A 21,741-nucleotide genomic window follows, 5' to 3' on the forward strand; every position below is an offset into this window, starting at 1 on the left:
GCTCTTCTTTGGATGTTTCTGCCTTTTGTTCTGTTCTTTGTCAACATGATCCCACACTGCTTCAGTAATGTAGAGGTCCGGGCTGTTGGGAGGCCAATCCATGACTGATAGTGCTCCACTGTGTTTTTTCTATCCAGGTATGATTTTATTGCTTTGGCAGTGTGTTTGGATTTGTTTCTTCCAATTAAGGACACACTGCACATAATAATAATAATAATAATAATGGATACTTTATTGATCCCCATGGGGAAATTACTTGTTTTTCTCTGCATTTGACCCATTCACTCAGTGAAGCAGTGGGCAGCCCACTAAGCAGGCGCCCGGGGAGCAGTATGTAGGGACGGTACCTTGCTCAGGGGTACCTCAGGGTAGCCGTTAAGTGGATTCGAACCGCCGACCTTCCGATCATGGGGCGACCACTTTACCTACTGAGCTATCCCTGCCCGTCATGAGTTTTCAAGTAGTATTGTTTTAGAATCACTTTAATGGTGTAAGACTGATTAAAAAATAGATAATATTTATCATGTTGGTTTATGTCTGTGAAGGTTCTCAGTCCTCCAGGTCATTGTAGTCTAAGGAGCTTGGGGGGGAAAAAAGCGTCTGGATTTCTTTAAGTTGCTTGAAGACGTTTCACCTCTCATCTGAGACGCTTCTTCAGTTCTAAGGTCAAATGGCAGAGAGTCCCAGATTTAAACCCAGTGGGAGTTCCCCCCCCAAAGAGGGACAATGGACCACCTAATAATCCCCGACCTAATCACATGAGCCAAGGTGTGAAAACAGATGTAGGTCACAATCAGCCAAGGTTTCGGGGGAGCTTATTGTGAAACCTGGCCCCACCTTATGTGATTTCCTGAGATCAGATGGCCCAGGATGTGAGTGGGCGTTAAGGCGTCTGGGAAGGGATCTCAAAACTGGATTATAGATGGCAGACAGTTGGTGTCGTAAACCCCCGCCTCTGTTCAAAGATGGTCACTCACAGTGGACATAGATGGCTTCTTTCACTCCTCTTTCAAACCATCTGTCTTCTCTGTCCAAAATGTGAACATTGGCATCCTCAAAAGAGTGACCTTTGTCCTTTTAATGCAGATGGACCGTTGAGTCTTGTCCCATCGAGGTGGCTCTTCTGTGTTGTGCCATGTGTTTATGAAGTGGCTGTTTGGTCTCTCCAATGTAGAGGTCTGAGCATTCCTCGCTACACTGTACAGTATATACTACGTTGCTAAATTTGTGTTTAGGAGTTTTTGTCTTTGGGATACTCCACTCCACCATTTGACCTTAGAATTGAAGAAGCTTCTCGGATGAGAGGTGAAACGTCTTGAAGTAACTTAAAGAAGTCCAGACGCTTTTCTTTCCAAGCTCTTTAGACCAGTATGTTGGTTTGTTTTCTGGCAATGGCATGTATTGATGTGCAACCTCTGTAGGGCCCACTAGATGTCAATGTTACACCACAGGTACAGCTTTACTTTTGCGCCTTTTATTTGCAAGTATTACAGTGATGATACGTAATTACAAGTTCATCATTTTCTTGGGTATGTGTTATTTCTTTAATGCCAGAGGCTCTGATAAGTTGTGTTGATGAAAAACGTTGTGACATGTGAACCCCACAGGCGTCACAGCCATGGTTCATGAAACCTGACCTGCATTGCCTGAAGGGGTGGATCTGTACAATGAAAGGTTTGTAATCAAACTACGCTCCAAGCATATAAATACGCACATGCTCTGTTGCACACACACAATCGACTCTTTCACACAGCGCTTTCACTATGGGCTTCCGGGCTGCTGCAACCTGGTACCGCTGCCTCCCAGCGCTCTGCTCCGGGACAGCGCTTCGGGTCGCTCCGGTGCTCAGACCCGCACCCTTCGCTTCCATCCCGGGCAGAAGAAACCTGAACGTGCAGACAGCAACTGAGGCGGTTAGGCTGAAGAGCATTGATGACTTACCGGGGCCCAGCCGGTCCACCAGTATGTACTGGTTGTTGGTCAAAGGATACGCGGAAAAGATGCACTTACTGCAGGTACTGGAAGAGAATTTAGTGGCTTAAAACAACAACAGCAACTTTTTAACTGTTTGTACATTTGCGCTAAAGAGTAGAACAAGTATGAGATGACCTTCAGCCGACAACAAAAACTGTTTCCACGGCTGCTGCTAGTGTTTCGAGAAAACGCATTCAGGGATGTTACTTTCTTTCAAACTTTTGAACAAACATTTTGGCTTTTTTGTTCACTTTTATTTCTATTGGCTCGATTTTGTATGAAGTCCAGCCAGAATGAAATGTGAACTAAATGTGGGACAGAGAGAATGACTTTTAAGTGGTTTCATTTAAACATTTTAATTAGTTTAGATGTATGACCTAAAATTAAACAGGTTTGGTATTAAGTTTTTAGCTATAGAATAGTAATTATACAGTATAATCTGAAAACAGCTTCCCAAACTCCTAAAAAAGCTTTTCAAAGTGTTAATCATATTAATTATTATTTAGATCAATCTATTTAAAAGTAGTGTGAATAAAAACCAAAATCTAAAAAGTAATGAAATTAGTGATTGTAATTAAACAGATATTCATGTCCTCATTGTCTTTGTTATTGTAAAATAGACTTTTAAATAATTCAATTTTGTAGGGCTTACAGAAGCGTCAGTATGGGCCCATCTGGCGCTCCAAGTTTGGCCCTTTTGACATCGTCAATGTGGCGACTCCTGACCTCATTGGTCAGGTGATCCAGCAGGAAGGCCGCTACCCAGTCCGAGTTGAGATGCCCCACTGGAAGGAGTACAGGGAGCTGAGGGGCCAGGCCTACGGACTCCACGTAGAGTGAGTGTAGATGATGTCAAAAAAACTTTCATTCATGTGTCCGAAATTCCTTACAAACAGCCAGGGACCCAGAAAGGAACCCAGAGGAGATCCTCTGACTTATAATAATCAAATGATAATTTCAAATATACATTTTTCTCTGACAACATAGTATTTGTATATAGTATTTCATTCTATTATATATAGTATCTTATTATTATTACCTTATCCTGTTCCAGTTTTGCTGCTGTAATTTTGCACTGTCCACTTTCTGCTGTCCCATGTGTGGGACTAATAAAGGCTTATCTTATCTTATAAGCTATAAGTAATTCTTAAATTTTTGGAAAAGAAAATTGGTAAAGTTAAGCCCATGTAACAACCTGGTGGATTGTGGAGGCATCCATTGGGTGCTTGTGAAGAATCTCTTTAAGCTAAAAAAAAAATCTGATTTCATAAAAGAATACTGGCGTTCCTCAGGGGTCTTTCATAGTACAGGTATGTATATAAGAACATTTAGCAAGAGAAAATGTACAAATATCTTCTGCGGAGTAGTAAAGGAGTGCTGAAACTGAAACAGAAACTGGCCAAAAGTTTTTTTTAACAGCCATAATTCTCTAATAAACTTCATCCATCGACTTTTTTTCTGTGTCGTGGGGGTAGCATCCTGTTCTTCTTCTGGTTGTTGTTATTATCCTTTCTCGTCTCTGCTGATTGATACTGACTATAACATAGAGTTTATAAAGCCAAAAATTATAAATTGTCCTTTGATTTTGGCAAAACCTGCTACTGGAGTTCCGCAGAGTTTTGTTACTTGTCCTTTTAAGTTTTTTCCCTTTTAATTTTACAGAACAGGACCAGAGTGGTATCGCATCCGCAGTGCCCTGAACCCCAAGATGCTGAAGCTACAGGAGGTATCGGTTTATGCCTCCACCATCCAGCAGGTGACTGGAGATCTGCTGCAACGCATTGAGCTCTTACGAGCTCGCAGTCAGGACCAAGCCACAGTTTTGGACGTGGCAGCTGAGCTCTACAAGTTTGGCTTTGAAGGTGAGAGGGACAGCAACTAATCCTAAAGGGGGTGTAGGTTAGGGTTTGCAACTCTTTTATTTATGTATTTATTAATATTTTATTTACAGGTATATCCTCCATCCTGTTTGAGACCAGACTGGGGTGCCTGCAGGAGGAGATTCCCCATGAGACTCTTCGCTTCATCAAGGCTCTTAACGACATGATGACATTTGCTGACATGGTGCTTCTCTTCCCACGATGGACCCGCAACATCCTCCCCTTCTGGAAACGCTTTGTTCAGGCCTGGGATGACCTCTATGAAGTAGGTATGTAACAGAAAAAAACACAAAAGGGAAGATTTCTGCTGTTTTGGGTTTGCTTTAAGTTCATTTGTATCTTTTATGTGTTTGCACGGCAGCTCAGATGCTCATCGACAGAAGAATGGCTGAAGTTGAAGCTCAGGTGAGCAGGGGTGAGCCTATAGAGGCCATGTACCTGACCTACCTGCTGTCTTCTGGCAAACTGACCAAAGCGGAAGTCTACATAAGCGTTACAGAGCTGATTCTGGGAGGAGTCGACACGGTGAGGAAACAAAATGCTGTAGCATCATGCGTCTGTTCTTCATCCATTTGTTCACTATTGGTAGAAAGAAAATTTTGGTTAACTGTCACAGTTTGAGCTGCTCCAAAATGCCTTTTATTTTTCCTTTTTATTCTGTAAACCAGCAGTTACTGACATCTTTTAAGATTAGTGGGTCAAAAAATGAGCAGAATTGGGGAGTGTGTGTCTGCTAACATAAATTAATACAGTGTAAGCACGTGATTAAACTTGTTTGAGAGGTATCGAATGGAGAATCAATATATTTTGATTGAGTGATCTTCTCTGTTAGAAATTGATGAGGGCTGTGTGGTGGTGCTGGCAGACAGCAGTGAGACAGGTGGAGCTCATTCATCCAGAGAAGCCAGAGATTTAGTTTACACTGTGGACTAATCTCTGAGTAGAGATCATGAGCTTGCTATAAAAATGAACTTGGTTGCCTGAAATGACTATCTTACATGACTTGTGCTGGCCCTATGGCGTTATTTTTGTGCCACTATTCTGAACGCATGCAAAAAAAAAAATTGCAGGTGCAAGTGTCGCATTTTAAGAAGAAATTTATTTTGAGCGAAGAAAAGCTAAATTTGAGTGAACAAAATTCATTGCTGCGTGCAAAAAATGTATTTCAGTGTTTGCTATTATCCACACACACACACACACACACACACACACACACACACACACACACACACACACACACACACACACACACACACACACACACACACACACACCTCTGAAAACGTTAGAGCACTTTTGCAAATATGTGATGTCTTGATGAATCGAGCAGATATTAGAAGTTTACACAGCTACATTCTCGCATGAAAATATCTTAAAAGTTTATTTTGTGACCCAGAAAGAGAAATATTTCAAACTCCGCCACTCTGTGTTCCTCCGCCACTGCCTCGTTTGAGTTTTGGACGAAATGGATTCTGGGATATTGCATTTCGTCATTTCGAGCTGATTGGAGACCAGAACAGCCAATCAGATTTTTTTGCATCCAAGTCTGTGATTGGCCGGTTTTGTGGCACAAATATAACTGTGTACAGAAAGAGTTGAACGCGCACGGGCAGAAATGTTGAGAGCGCGAGCAACACATTGCGAGCGCAAGTGCAAAAACTGAGCGAGAAGGGCTGCTAGTGTGTGTGTGTGTGTGTGTGTGTGTGTGTGTGTGTGTGTGTGTGTGTGTGTGGATAATAGCAAACACTGAAATACATTTTTTGCACACAGCAATGAATTTTGTTCACTCAAATTTAGCTTTTCTTTGCTCAAAATAAATTTCTCCTCAAAATACAATACTTGCACCTGCAATTTTTTTTTACATGCGCTCAGAATAGTGGCACAAAAATAACCCCATACTGGCCCCCCTTTTCCCTCCAATGCTTGGTATGGACCTTGGGTAAGCTTAATCAAGACACCAGTATAAGTAAAGGCCAGAATGTGTGGGACGTTCTCTAAACATGCAGGGTGAGGACTCTGAAGAGTCAGAGGATGGAAGCAAAGTTTCGACACCGTGCTCAGTTTTAAGCCATCTGCTCTTGCACACCCAATCTCATAATGTCTCACCTTCCAGTTCTAAAATAAACACTCTTAATGACAGTCATCACAGACACAGACACATGGGACATGTTTTTCAGGCTTAGACTTAGTACAGTTTGCAGCAAATTGTGCCAAAAACATTTATGTGATTCATTTAAATATTATCCTCCCAAGATTTTGCACTCTGTAAATGAAAAAAGACTCCAAAAAGCATAAAAGTTCTAAATATCAGTTTGACAGTCATGAAAATGCAGTTTGGTTTATTGGCTCTCATCCATGAAATGCGTTTTACTTTTTAACCAGATTCGTTGATTGCAAATACGTAATTTTTTCACAGAGTATCCCTCTGGTAGTGCTCTGAGCAATCCAAGACCACTGGCTTGTACTGACAGCACCACTCCCTCTAGACCTGTCCCAACATCAGCAGTGCATGCTGTTGAATGCCCGGTAACTCAACAATAAAGCACCACTTATCTGAAATACAATTATTGACAGAAACAGTGGACTTGTGTGTTTGCAGCCATTTCCCTGTTGCCGGGTTTAAATATGGTGAATTTGCTTCTTGTGAAGGATTTATTCTCATGACTCATCCAGTGACTTCACTCCCCCACCAATCAGTGGCATGCAGTCTTTTGATGTCACATTTCTGGCTCAACTCAACTGACTTGGAAGTCCTAAAAAAGCACCTGGTACCAAGTACTACTATCTAATGGAAAACCCTAAAAACTGAGTGGTCTAGTTGAGCTGAGTAGTCCAACTTTATAACAGCATATCCAGCAGCCTCAACTCCCTTGACCCGCTCAAAACAGTCTCTTTTACCTGCTGTGGCCTATGGTTCACTATGGACGTCCGTGCCCTAAAGACCACCTCCTGCTGATTTTAGAGGATCTATAGCCTTATAGACATCATGTGAGGTCCTGTAAAGAAACTCTCTCTCTCTCAGGACAAGACTTATTATTACTCTTCCCTCATTTGTCATCAGCAAAGCCATTCCAGACTGCTGGACTGGCTACTTCACCCCCTTGATCTACCTCATCCTTCAGGTGCCCCTGACCTCTGCTACTAGGCAAGGCAAGGCAAGTTTATTTGTATAGCACAATTCAACAACAAGGTGATTCAAAGTGCTTTACAGAGACATTAGAAACAAAAACAAATAAAAAGCATGATTTAAAATTGATTAAAACAAGCAAACAAACAAACTAATTAACAAACAAACAAACAAAACAGTATATAAAATCAAAACAGATAAAATCAGAACAGTAGATAAAATCAGTAGTTAAATGTAAGTTTTGAAATTTAAGCTTAAAGTGTGGATTTGGTGTTTTATTCAAATGCAGCTGAGAATAGGTGAGTCTTCAACCTGGATTTAAATAAACTGAGTGTTTCAGCTGATCTGAGGCTTTCTGGGAGTTTGTTCCAGATATAAGGAGCATAAAAGCTGAATGCAGCTTCTCCGTGTCTGGTTCTGACTCTGGGAACTGAGAAAAAACCGGATCCAGATGACCTGAGGGATCTGGAAGGTTCATACTGGCTCACCAAACACAATGGAAGGCCCTTGCTCTGCCGCTGCCCTGGTTAACCAAGGTGTGCCTCAAGGTTCTGTGCTTGGACCATTTCTCTTCATTTACATGATCCCCTTTGGCTAGATCATTTGTCACCGTGGTCTCTGTTTCTGTTCCTATGCTGATGACCCTAAACTTTATCAGTACCAAACCTATCACACTCCATAGTCACTTGTCAGCTGTCTGAAATTTAAACAAGGATGTTATCTAATTTACTCAAGCTCAAAGTAATGAAATAGATCTCCTAATTGCGACACCCCCCCCCCCCCCCCCCCCCCCCCAAGGCTGTATTCTAGAAGACTGGAATTTTACTCCTTGACAGGCAATGATGGCAAAGATATTCAAAGCTCATCTTGTCCAGTACAAACCTTAAGTTATTATTATTATTAATAAACAAATGTGTCTGGATTTTATTCATTTTTTAATAAGATTATGGACTTAGATGATAAATTCCATCCTTTTTTAACACTCTTATGCTGTGGAAGGTTTCTTAGAGTGATAATCCTCTTCCTACCTTTACTTCTAAAATGACTCGGCCCCTCTGATTCTCCTTTTTTAAAAGATCATGTTACTGACCACTTTTAACGTCATTAGCTCTAAGAGGTGTTTGTTGCCAGTGTGCAAACTCTTTAAGAAACAGGGTCTGCGACATGTGACCTACAAACCTCAGCAACACAATTATTGGTGCCTTATTCGACACTGAATCTGCTAGCTGAACCTTTATTTTATTTTCCTGTGTGGACTCATTGTTAAACTGTCTCTAGGCAGTTGAGTGAGGAAAGCGGTTATTCATCCATATTACGTTACATTGCAAAATAAACAAACCTTTTCCAAACATGTTGGCATCTTATGTGCAACGAACAACAAAGAAGTTACAGATAAGCTCTGTGTTGCTCATGTAGAGAACCTAAAAGACTGCCATAGCTCATTTAGCACACAAAATTCAAGGTGTGGACTTGTTTGTCTTGACTTCAGTCTGACTCAAGCTTTTCAGCCTCTCACTCAACCTCCACCTTCACCACAACCATGTAAGCTTTGATTCACAATAGCAAAAACACTAGATTTCCATCTCTGTGTCCTCTTGACACGGGTCGACAGAAACCGGCGGCCTGGACTGACTGCAATCAGTCAGTTAGATTTAATGGTGAGAAAACCAGCAGCAGTGATTTGTTATTGTTTTACCCAGCAATGTTTTTATGTGAGAAGCGAACACACATTACTTACAGCAAAATTGTTTCAGTTTTGCCTGAGGGAATCAAAACCTCTGGTATTCAACACAAAGACAAGCCCAGTAGGGATCACATCTGGTACGGCACGTACAGCAAGCTGTCACAGAGCCCGTTTGGCGGCATTCCCTGGTGAGGTTCAGGCTTGTCCCCATCCTTTGCCACAAGCTACAAGTTGGAAGTTTGCGTAATCTGGACATCTTGGTTATCCAAGGTGGGCAAAGATAAAGCTCACAATGTTTAGTCAGTATTTGTACGCTGTGCTCGTGATAGAGGAAAAGTAACAGGCTTAAGGTTAACTTAAAAGGAAGGAAGATAGGGTCCATTATTTTAAGAAGTTTCCTTTTCACATACAGCAAATTTCATGATTCATCCTTTAAAATAGTCTTTTCTATTTTTAAATCAAGTGAAGAAGATAGCTTTCAATCAAGCCATCTTCTTTTTAAGATAAAAGGGATGGTGAACGAGATGAAAATGTGGTGAGGAGATAGTGACTTTGGGTTTTCAGATAAGATGTGTCTGTTCCTGAAACATTGATTGTGTGTGCTCACAGATGGGAAAGAAAATTCCAGAAGACTAGAAATAATTGTTTTTCTGGTTTTTACTGTGTGCCTTTCTCTGTTTGCACTTCTTTCTTATCTTCACCGTTCTAGTGAAGTAAAGGCTAAAGAGCCCCCCAAAACATGAGTACTTTTTAGAATGCAGTTTCTTGGGTGGTCCAACTTTGTGAGTGGGAAATCGGAGTTGAGCAGACTGCTGATTCAAATGATTACTGGGAATTTGGCAATTCCAACTTCAGACTTATTCAGGAGTGCACCAATAGAGGCCAAAAAGTCCTTTGAGTTGAGTTTGAGTTGGCTTCAGTATAGTGTCTACAATGGTAACAACAATGATAAGGGAGGGAGCCTGTTTATTGGGGTGTGTGAGTGTGTGTTGCAAGGACGTGCCTTTAGGGTGTATGAATGTGCCAGACAATGATTATTGGGGAGTGTCGTGTTGAATCCCATTAATCTTATGTCATACTGAGTTGAATTTGAGAGAGATGTAGTCTGACCCAGCATGTATGTGAATGTAACAAAGGCAAGCCAGAAATATTTAAAGTATACTATTATTTGAATGTAACAGAGCAGATGTTTATTGAACTGAAGCTAATGCAAAGCAGTGCATAGAGGGGAGAGTCTCAATACAAGGATGTTAGAATATTACATTTATAGTGAGCTTATTCATTGTTTTAGTAACATTTCTAAAGAGATCAGGCCATAAGAAAACCTGCCAATAGCAGAAAAGCCTCTGCGTGTCCTTTCTCAGAACACAAATGTTTCACCCCTCACCTAAGAGGGTAATAAAATCTTATGGAGAGTAATTTAATGTAGGTGGTACTGAGAGTTGAGCCTTCAAGTCAAGAGAGTTACTTTGGGTCACATGAGCCAAGGTGTGGTCCATGACATGGGACATTACCATCACAGGGGTCAAGGTGTGGATCCTCTGTGAAAATTGCCCTATCCCGTCATTATGTGAGCTATTAGGTTACACGGGTTAAGGCATGAGTGGCGTTTAAATCGCCTGAGAAGGGATCTGAAGACCGGAATATCCTTTCTCCTGTAAGTGCAGATGTATGGCCAAGTCTCGTGCTGTGTTGTGCCGTGTGTATGTGGTTTGGTTTTTTGGTTTCTCCTGTGTATATTTCAGGCCCTTAAGACTACTGTGAACTGAGAACCTACACAAACATTCACAGATTTCAGGTCTTATAGTGCAGTAGTTTCTCATAGTGCCTCCCTGTTTACACTTTCGGGTATTAGAAGCTAACCTCATGCTGTGTGTTTAGACTGGAGTTTTCTTTTTAGTTCAGTTCAGATAGTTTGTGCCACCCAGCTGCTGAGCTCAGGAGTGTGAAGGAGGTGCACACAGAGTCAAAAGGAATTATTTTAGCAGGATGGGAAAGAAAATTGATCCCTGCAAATGCTGAGTAAACATCACAAAGAGACACTATAGTGTTTTTTGTGTTGTAAGCATTGATGTACATCAATAACTTGCACGGTAATAATCGTTTTAAGTTTTTTGTGATGTTTTTACCTCTAATTTTTACCTACGTATCTACTCAACCTCTTCCATTTTTCTCCCACCTGACTCCAGACGTCCAACACCTTGTCGTGGGCTTTGTATCACTTAGCGAGAGACAGCAGGGCTCAGGATCGACTTTACAGCGAGGTGAATTCGGTTTGCCCAGACAAGCGGGAGCCAACCATGGATGACCTGAGCAGGATGCCCTTCCTGAAGGCCGTCATAAAGGAGACATTACGGTGAGCTGACAGCTATTTGCGTCTGTCTCTCAAAGGAGTCAAGTTTTTCTTAACCGTAAGCATTTTAACCGAAGACCTGATGGTTTTAAAAACAAGTCTGTAATTCATAAATGATCTACAAACACGTGATGTATTTTGCATCTGCATGCTGGAAATCATCAAGTTGGTGTTTTGCACTGAATCTTTTCAAAACTTTGCTGTCCACTCATCCAAACTACACAAGTTAGTGATGTGAAGTCATTCGTGACAGGGAACAGTTTGAGTTTGAGACAAGCAGTAACAAGATTTTGTGAAAGCTGGGATTTTTTTGGATGCCTCTCGTTTACTTATCGGATGAGAAATTCCAGTGAGTGCCAAAGCTCCTCATGTAGGTTTTCACACACAGGTGCTAAATCCTGCTGGAAGACTGAACTGGCAACTTCATGAAGGTTGCCAACAGAATGATAAAGTGCTCTGAAACCTTCTGCTAGACAGCAGAGTTGAATTTGGACATGATAGAAGGAATAGTTCTCCAGGCTTCTTGAAGGACATTCAAAGCTCTTCTTTGGATGTTTCTGCCTTTTGTTCTGTTCTCTGTCAACATGATCCCACACTGCTTTAATAATGTTGACGTCCGAGCTCTGGGGAGGCCGATCCATGACTGATGGTGTTCCACTGTTTGTTTTTCTATCCAGGTATGATTTTACTGCATTGGCAGTGTGTTTGGGATCATTCACATGCTTGAAAATAAAGCTGTTCTTAATCCGATGCTTTCCAGCACTTTAAAAGCCCTTTGGAAGCAAATTATAGAGAAATGAGGGTTGGCTCAGGACTTTGATAGAGTATTTTATGAGAACGGCCCAACCCAGCAATGTCAAACTGTTTTAAGATCACTTACTTAGACAAGTCAGAGCTGCATTAAAAGCAACATGTGGTTAAATCAAGTTTTAGTCTTAATAAAATCGTGCTTTTGCAGCCCTATGCCTCAATTCCACAGTTTAAAAGCGTCAGGATATTTAGAGGTAAAAGTTCAAGTCTGTGAAAACCTTCAGCTACATATGCATGCTGGCTTTCTTTGAAAATCTGATTAAATGAAGCACACACAGGAAGTTCTCATGCTGAATATGTTGTTTTGGACGGTTTCCTGCTTCTGTGGGTGCAGAATGGAAACCTGTGTGGTATTTGCAAATATTCAAGTGGCTGCTTGTGTACAAAATGGTTTGCTCAGTGTGTGTCATCACCTTTGAAACTCAAAAATTGCTGTGTTGTTCTCACACTGCCACACACCTTAGATGACTAAATTTCAGAGAGGTGTGTTTTTATGAAGGAAAAAAAACGTAACAATCTCGAGGATTACTGATGGCGTTTGCTGTGTTCCCGCGTCTCTGTCGTCTCTGTGACAGACACCTCTCAAAAACCCTCAGTCAGCAAATCACATCACAGTAAGAATAAGAGCAAAATACACCTCTGCCAAGGCTGAAAACTCCCTCCATGCCAAACTCAGAATACTGGTGGCATTTTCTTGAGCAATTAAAGGCAATACCATCCTTAAAAAATAAATAAATACATTTTGGTATGTACTTTTAAAGATGGCCTGTATTTGTATAGTGCTTTTCTAGTCCCTAAGGACCCCAAAGCGCTTTACACGTCCAGTCATCCACCCATTCACACACACATTCACACACTGGTGATGGCAGCTACAGTGTAGCCACAGCCACCCTGGGGCGCACTGACAGAGGCGAGGCTGCCGGACACTGGTGCCACCGGGCCCTCTGACCACCACCAGTAGGCAACGGGTGAAGTGTCTTGCCCAAGGACACAACAACCGAGACTGTCCAAGCCAGGGCTGGAATCGGCAACCTTCCGATTACAAGGCGAACTCCTAACTCTTGAGCCACGACACAGCACATTTAATTCTGTTCTGCCTTGCAAGACTTCTGCCACAAACCCCTGGTGACGGATCCAGTTTCTCCAGTCACTTCTAACTTGGACCAAGTCCACCTCTGGTAGCATATTACAAGAAAATGTGTGCTCTAGTTCCTGAGAAATCCTCACATCCTCTGTGGCAGTAATAGTAATCTGTGGTGGAGTAAGGGTGCATTTTCAACACGATTTGGTCAAACTGTGACCTCAAACATTTACTGGCGACTCTGATCATGACACAACAGGAAAATGAAGCTTTTCTTTTGAGTTTTCACTGATTAACTTTGTCCTTAAGTTGAACTTAATTCTCAATCAGTGGATTAAGTTCTTTCTAACTAACAGTGAGTTCAGGGTCAAACATGGGTCAGAAAATGAAGAATAATACTAAGTAAGCAATTCTTAAGCCACATACCTGTGTCATTATTTCTTTCCTTTTTTAAAAATTTAAATCAATCATGACAGTGACAATGCCAGAGTCAAAAAATCCTTCGGGATTATTTGCATTTTGCACCCATCCCAACAGGTTTTATCCCACAGGGGCGGTGATTTGATTCAGCCTGTATCACTAGGAGGGGTAAAGGTTCACAAGGTTAAAGTTACATATTTCAGTGTTTTTGCACTTTGAAGGTCTTGTACTAATTGATTTATTGCGAATGACCTCTTGTGACCCATCCCCAACAACTTCATGTTCCACACTTGATGAACTGCTCTGTGGAGAAGCAGCCGTGGCTCGAGCGTTCAGAAAAAAACGAGTCCAAATCTGCCCGGAAAGCTACCTGTGTACTTAGTTGCATACAGTTTTTTTTGGCCTCGGTGGAGCTCAGTCTGACTGCCCTTTTAGTTTAAAAGCAGTTGTGTGGTGGTGGTGGTGTTTTCTTTATTTTCTGTGTTTATAGTTAAGCTGTTCCAGCCAGATTGGTAGTGTTATGAAGGACAGGCTCAGTGAGAACCATCGGTAAATTAAAGCTGGTTTTATCTGTAAAGGACAAACTGTTCCAGTAGTCTGCTCTGACCCATCCAGTTCTCCCATCTGTAACACAATACCTCCATGCATACACAATGTTTTCACAGGACTCTGTGCAGCCATGTGGAAAGCGAAGTACCTGCCATCATTCAGTAGCTTTTAGGAGCAATAACTTGCATTAATGGTTTTCTTTATGACTTTATCAGTCTCTCACATCGTTGTGGAGGCCCAGTCTTCTTTAGTTCATTGAGATTTGAGGTCATTTGCTTATGCACAGTTCTCTTAAGGTCAACAGCATCAGTCAGATTCGGGTCTGGAGTTTGACAGGACCACTGCTGTGCTTGGGATAATTGTCCTGTTGCGTGACCCAGTTTCAGCCAAGCTTGAAGTGTCAGACAGATTTCCTCAGGTTTGACTCGAGAATATTTTGGTATACAGAGGACTTCATGGTTGACTCATTTACTGTAAAACAAACCTAAATCATCACCCCTCCACCATCGTGCTGACAGCTCGTGTGAGGTGTTTTGTGCTGATATGCTGTGTTAGGTTTTGTGCATTTTGGCCAAATGTCTCTACTTTGGTCTCGTCTGTTCTCACCCTGTGGAAAAAATTAGTTCCTACACTAAATTATCGTCAGATTTATGAAACGTGTACTGGCCTATTTTCTTCTTAAAACTGTGCTTATGTTATCAGTCAATCAAGTCAGAATCATTTAGAATCAGCCTTGTGCTATGGAATGCTAGGACTGCCGTAATGAATTAATTAAATACACTATTAAATAATTAAATGTGGCAATAATTAATTACAATTGAAAATAATTAATAAAATAAATATTTACGACACATTTAATTAATTATTTAATGGTGTAGTTAATTCATTATGGCAGTCCTGGCGTTCCATATTGTGCAACCTCCATGCAATTTGCATATCATCTGCAGATTACTCCACCCGCATTTATCAAAATTTATTTATATAGCATGTTTAAAAACAACAATGTCGATCAAAGTGCTTCACAAATTAGGAGCGAAGAAAATAATTTACCAACAGCAACACAAAACAACCTATAGAAACCAGCCAAAATTTAGTCAACTAACTTAAGTCAAAGCCAAAGTAAAAAGGTGAGTCTTTAAGCAAGATTTAAAAGACTGAATAGACTCGGAAGTGTGAATGGTAATAGGGAGATTGTTCCATACTCTAGGTGCTGCGATGGCAAAGGCACGAGCGCCTCTGGTTTTAAGCCTAGACCTGGGCTGCATTGAGAGCATCTGGTTAGAAGATCTTAGTGCTTTTTTTTTGGGGGGGGGGGGTTATACAAATGGAGAAGTCCTATTAAACAGCTAGGTGCCGTATTATTTAAAATTTTATAAGTGAGTAAAAGAGTAAAATGATCATACATTCTGGTACCTGATAAAAGGCTATATAATGAACCATGTACCTCCACGTATTGTGCCATGTATGGAGAAAGCAGTGACAACGTTGTAAGAGGAAGAAAAAAGTCTGACGACTGTAGAAAATTCAATAATAGAGTGCAGCAGAAAGAGCTGAGTATATCTCCATTTTCACTCTCACCTATGGTCACAAGCAAAAGGTATCAACATTGTTGTTGTTACTATTAATATTTTAATATTCACTTGTGGTTTATAGAGCATTTAAAAGTAGAATGGGAGGCAGAGCCTTCAGCTTTCAGGCCCCTCTTCTGTGGAAACAGGTCCCAGTGGAAGCAGTAATGCTGGACTGCATGTGATTATGAGAATAGTTTTCCACTTCCACACTTTCTATTTACAGCTCCTACACTTCTAACTGTTACAAACAAAATGGATCATATGACTCCTGTGTCCATGCTTTTCTCTGAGATGCTTATAATTGATCCATCTGTCCTCTTACACGTATCCATTTTAGGGTTGCAGGCATGTTGGAGCCCATTCAAGTTGGCACGGGGTGAGAGCTGGGGTACATCCTGAACTGATCGTCAGTTGGTGTCAGAGTTGTTTGTAATTTGTTATTCATGTGGGTTCTTCATATTTATGTCCTTGGAACACTAATAAATTTGGCCCTAGCATTAAACAGTTGTACTCTCAGGTCAGGGTAAATGCATTCAGACTGGTCTACACAGTATTTTTTCCACTCTCCTTGCATTTGGTTCCTCCTTATTTCTCTCTTGCCTTCTGTTTGAATTTATTTTATATTTTTTTTGTCGGTCAAAGCACTTTAGAAGGTGCTTTATAAAAAAAGTTATTTCAGTTAAAAGAAAGCAATAAGAAGAGATCATTTCAAGGAAGTGACTTCCTGATTAATTCATTTACTGAAATAAAGAGTTTGAGTCTGATTAGACTTTGATGACGCTCCATAGCAGAGCAAAGTGTACCGAGGGTCTGTCCAGGGTCTGTCCAGGGTCTGTCCAGGGTCTGTGGAGTACACTTAAATTACCACATATGTTAGAATTTAACTGCCAAGTCTCATTTTTTAGAGCTCTTGTACATAAGAAACACTGATTGTTTGGTTCTGGGGGAATTCTTTTTTTAAAGGGATGCTGTCACTGCTCTGAATACACCGTGATGGTCTAAAGAACTTCCTCAGTTGAATGTTTCTTCCAGGTTTTTGTGAATTCTGAAATAGTTAATGGTTTCTAAGATTGTCTCTATTTAACAATAAAGAGCAGAAGAAGAAGCAGAACCCCCAACCATGAGGGGCAGCCAATCAGAAGAATCAAAGTCATGCAAAGCTCCTATAGTAGAGCAAGAATGAAAACACCTAGTTGGAAGTGAGCTGAATCAGCCGTCTTTCAGTAAACATCTGCCCTTTTTGGCCTCACGTATTTTCTCTGTCTTCTGATGCAGTTTACGCAAAAACCAACATGTCAGCTGCGATCGATTACAAAGCTGGAAACATCTCTCATGTCTTATTGGAGGCTGATTTGTTTCTTTCTTCCTCAACCAGCCTGTATCCAGTGGTTCCTGGAAACGGACGCTTTGTTTCGGAGAACGAGGTGATTCTGGATAACTACTGGTTCCCGAAGAAGGTAGGAAGACACGGTTACACACATACACTCGTATGTCTTTAAGCATCTCTCTAAAATAAGCCGTCTTTTTCCAGACTCAGTTCCATCTGTGCCATTATGAAGCCTGCCACGATGAGTCCGAGTTCACAAATGCTGAGCACTTCCTCCCAGAGCGGTGGTTTCGCAGTGACACGCCGAATAGCCGCAGTGACAGAGCCAGGCCCGGCTTCTACCAGCATAACCCTTACAGCTTCATCCCGTTCGGCGTCGGGGTGCGAGCCTGTGTGGGGAAGAGGGTGGCAGAGATGGAGATGCACTTTGCTCTGTCCAGGGTGAGTGATGCAGAGCTAGTGCTTTTTTAAGGGTACCTTTTGTACCCTCTGCACAATCTGTGCACACGGGGGGGCAGCTGCGTTCCTTGTGAGGATTGCCCTTTTCCAGCCTCCCTCGCCTGCTTATAGAAAGCACCATGTGGTAGAAACTGGCATTGCATGAAAGTACAGCCCAGCTAGTTTGACTTGAGTTAACATCCCTTTAACCCAGAACACTGTTGTAGTTTCTTCACTTTCTGTTGATAGTATTAGGTAATTTTGAAAGATTGTTGGCTTTTTCTCTGGGTTTTTTTTGTATTATTTCATTTATTTATTCATTTTCAGGCACAACAAATACCTATATTGAACATAAAATACACAAAACAAAAAACAAAACTTGCCTGAAAAAGGAGTGGGACGAAGAAAACTTATTAAATCCCACCCCTATACTCACTCATTATTGTAGGTTTTAACTTACAATATAAAGCATCTGAATTGAATTGAACTGAAATATTTATAAATATTTTTAAACCCAGGACTAAATGCTGAAAATGACACTAGATGTTCTCTCCAAGTGAAGACAGCTGCAGTACTTTATCTTCCTGCAGTCTACAGATGCTGGCTGAGCAGCAAGAAACTGATAAACTGGAAATAAAAACAGTAATAAAATGATTAGCGAGTCCTTAGAGGGAAATAAACAGAAGAAAGAAGGAATTTCTGCAAAAATGCCAAACAAAATAGAAAAGCTCCTTCTTTTGGCGCTCCAGCACTTGAATGCACTGAGACATGTATCACTTCCTCTGTCTCATCTTTATCACTAAGGACGTGTACAGGCTGTTGAATACTTCTGAAGAAGCCGGCTGGCTTAAAGTGGCATTTCAGGCTGCTGTTAAAGGTCAGCGCCTTTAGAGCGCCACAGATTTTATATTTTTAACCTTTTCGTTCATATTTAAACGGCGGACGGTCACGGCAGATGGCTGCCCCTCCCTGAGCTGGGTTCTGCTGGATGTTTCTTCCTTTTAAAAGGGAGTTCTTCCTTCCTTTCTACACACTGATGCAACCTTGTTGCGCTTTAGGGCATTATTCTTTTCATCGACAGATTGCCTAATCTTAAATAATCTGTCTCAGCTTGTTGGAATTTCTACAACTATGACCTGTTATATCTGTATTCAAGTCATGTCATAGATATGAGCATATGAAAACAGATATGCTGAAGAATGTTTGGGCTGCTTTCAGAGATGAGTCTCCCTGTGGTTTGTGTGTTTTGACATTTTCAAAAGCCAGGTTGCCTAATTAGCGTTTTAATGCAAACATCAGTCTTGGTGGCTGTGGTCAGCGTTGTTCTGTTTTCATGTTAAAAACAGTTTTAACCCAATAGGTTCAATTGTTTACAAAGTGAATTTATAAAGAAAGGAGAAGTGCAGTTTAATGCACTTTTAGCATATATGTTATGTTCTGCAAATCAACAGAGTAAATAACTTAGGTAATCAAACATTTAGCTACAATCGGAAGCAGCCGATTTATGGGTAAATTTTTTTAACACAGTCCTGCTATTGCTCTGCAGCTGATGCAGCATTACGAGATCCAGCCTGAAGATGGTGCACCGACAGTGGAGGCCAAAACTCGGACGCTGCTCATTCCCGCTAAGCCCATCAATCTGCGCTTCCTCCCCAGAGTCTGAAGATGGTGCCAGTGATGGCAAGCAGCTCGTACATTCACAATAAAAGTGCTCCCAGAAGTTTCTTTCTCAGTGTAACTTTAGTTTGAGCAACAGGCTAAAACTGCACAGAGGTACAAATGAGTAATTAGATAAAAATTTAAGGCCATTTCTGGTGTTTGCCAGTCTGGGTGTGGTGCAGTTACGCATCTGAGCCTTAATGGTGCAGATTCCTGTCAGCAGCTGCATTTAACAAATTTCAGCAATGATGGTAGTGAGTAAATCCTCAAGCCAGGTTGACACATGCAGGGATTTCTCTTTAGGAACACATTTAATGGGCACATTTATCATTTTAAAGAAATAAGCTCATAATTTATCTTTATATGTATTTCTTTATATTTCCTTAGCTAACGTCTGTTATGGTCTTCCTTTATTATTTCATAGTTGTTGTCATTCTGTTTAGTTTTAGCCCTCTGGTATAGTTCTGGATTTTTCAGCAAGTAAAGGCATGTTTTTTGTTTTTTAAACCTCCTTTAGGTTTGTGCATGTGGCTCCTCAATTTATTAACCCATAACAGAATTTGCAAAACAGATGTTATTAGTTTTTAGTTACTACTCAAGTATAACTTCTTTGCACTGTCAGATCTGAGAGTACACTGGCTGTTAAAGCCGTTTAAACACATGACTTTATTTACTTTCATTAACTTTTACACTGACTTTGAGTTTGACATTGACTTTGGCTAAAGTGAATCTCTGAAGTCTTTGATGATGAACCAGTGAAGTGAAATTCTCCCTTTAAAGTTTTTAAAGATTTTATTTGTGCATGTATTTACACACAAAAGAGCTGTTTTATCTTTCATAAACATATTTGTGCAGGAAGTAATTTCATATTTTTCTTCCTCTTTCAGAGAAGCCAGAAAGAGAGAAAAAGGACTTCTCTGCAGAGTTTAGATGTTCACACAAAATTGAACCTAATGCCCAAATCTTGCCTTCTGCATTATATAATCACTGTAATTGTATAACTATGAGTCCTAATATCACTCTGTGTGTGTGTGTGTGTGTGTGTGTGTGTGTGTGTGTGTGTGTGTGTGTGTGTGTGTGTGTGTGTGTGTGTGTGAGAAAATGCCAGTCTAACTCCAAGCACTTTGCTTTGCATACCTGTTTTTATTAATCTCTTTGGTGCATGTAAAGCTGGAGCAGGTGGGGCTCAAAGCTCAGATGTTGGAAGTGTGAAAATACTTATGCAGATGGGTAGTGCACACTGCCCCCTTGTGACAATAAGGAGGAACGGCAGGCTGTATACATATTTAAAGTTGAGGTTAATAAAATATTTTACACCGATCGCTGTTTGTTTTGCTGTAAGCTCAGCATCAACCACACAGAGGAATAAAGTTGGAGAGAGTGTGTGAATTTACTGAAGGAAAAGGAATTTTTGAACAATTACAATATCACATGTAGACGTGGTGATTGTGATCCCAGTAAAGATGAAATGTTTGTGTTTTTTTCTAAATAAATCAAGTATTTTCTTTATTTTTGACTTTTTAATTCACATTCACTGCAGTCTGGCCATTCCCCTTTAACCTCTGACATCACAAGGCTTTGGCTTGACTTAGTGGATATTTGTGTTAACAGGTAGCTTAACAGATGTAGGTAAGTGTACAGTATTGTGCAAAAGTCTTAAGTCACCCCTCAGTTCTTTATATCTTCCTATTAAAATGAGAAATAGGTGCAGCTACTGAAACATGAAGCATGCATGAAAATAAGATACATAAGGTAAAAAACAGTGTTTTGCACAACTCTAACAAGCTTGAAAGTCAATATTTGTTGTGACCACCTTTATTCTTCACCACAGTCTGAACTCTCTTAGGCAGCTTTCTTGTCATGTCTTTAAGTCGTCTTCAGGAATAGTTTTCCAGGCTTCTTGAAGGACATTCAAAGCTCTTCTTTGGATGTTTCTCCCTTTTGTTCTGTTCTCTGTCCACATGATCCCACACTGCTTCAGTAATGCTGAGGTCCGAGCTCTGGGGAGGCCGATCCATGAGTAATAGTGCTCCACTGTGTTGTGTGTGTTTGTTTGTTTTTTAAATTCAGGTATGTTTTTGTTTATGCCGCTGGTATTTGAGAGTGTGTTTATAAACTCAAAACAAAACAAGATGTCTCTATCCAAACATCAGTTTTGGCTCTTTAAGCCATTGTTAAAGAATACAAAGAGAAAGCATGACTGTACATGCACGAGGAAAATCAGGGACATCTACACAGTGTTGCGTGAGTCCTGTGAGGTTTCCCAGTTTGAACGATGCACTGATGTGATATTAAAGAGATTACACACAACAGTCTGATTTTTATTTAAGGAGACAGGAGGACAAAGTCTCTTTTCTAAGGACAGATAAGTGAGATTTGAGATGAGTTTTTCCAGAGCAATTTTATCTTTTTTTTTTTTCTTTTTTACGAGTGACAGTACGCACAATCAAATATCACAAGTAACTGAATCTGACATGCAATAAGAGAGAAACTTTCATAACATATTGAACAATTACCTACACTCTTTGGCCCCTTTATTAGGTACACCTTGCTAGTACCAGGTTGGACCACCTTTTTCCTTGAAAAATGTGATGGCAACATTCCAGTTTGAGATGATCTGAGTTTTATGACATGTGGGGGAGATTTTTCTGTGTAGTTTAGATAAAGCTACAAAGACACAAATGGGGGGGGTGTATGATCATGTGGTCAATGTTCTGGCCAACCGATGACAGACCAAGTGTTACTGAAGGTCATTGGGGTTTATTTCTGATTAAATGTGGGAGGAGAAATCTCAGCAGGTACATAAGACTGGAGGCAGAAATCAGTCAGTAAAATACTCCTATAATTAGTGACAGGTGTAAATATGAC

At 40.7% G+C, this 21,741-nt stretch overlaps 1 protein-coding gene across 1 annotated transcript; it reads left to right on the plus strand.

Annotated features, from left to right (window-relative positions):
- The first annotated feature begins 1,680 nt into the window (after nt 1–1,680).
- cyp27a2 (cytochrome P450 family 27 subfamily A member 2) lies at nt 1,681–21,144 on the plus strand. The gene is made up of 9 exons (XM_080878699.1): nt 1,681–2,015; nt 2,620–2,810; nt 3,637–3,836; nt 3,926–4,123; nt 4,216–4,379; nt 10,855–11,021; nt 16,825–16,906; nt 16,981–17,217; nt 18,761–21,144. The coding sequence occupies exons 1-9, from the start codon at nt 1,764–1,766 to the stop codon at nt 18,875–18,877; spliced, it is 1,608 nt and encodes a 535-aa protein (XP_080734825.1). The 5' UTR covers nt 1,681–1,763; the 3' UTR covers nt 18,878–21,144.
- The last annotated feature ends 597 nt before the right edge of the window (nt 21,145–21,741 follow it).

Source organism: Rhamphochromis sp. 'chilingali' (genome assembly GCF_963969265.1).
Source record: "Rhamphochromis sp. 'chilingali' genome assembly, chromosome: 3".
Classification (NCBI taxonomy): Eukaryota; Metazoa; Chordata; class Actinopteri; order Cichliformes; family Cichlidae; genus Rhamphochromis; species Rhamphochromis sp. 'chilingali'.

Excerpts from the sequence above, each read along its gene's own strand:
- cyp27a2 (XM_080878699.1), top strand. The coding sequence starts at position 1,764 with ATGGGCTTCCGGGCTGCTGCAACCTGGTACCGCTGCCTCCCAGCGCTC. Across the intron at positions 2,811-3,636 it reads GCCTACGGACTCCACGTAGA|AACAGGACCAGAGTGGTATC; the intron begins GTGAGTGTAGAT and ends TTAATTTTACAG. Across the intron at positions 4,124-4,215 it reads GGATGACCTCTATGAAGTAG|CTCAGATGCTCATCGACAGA; the intron begins GTATGTAACAGA and ends TTTGCACGGCAG.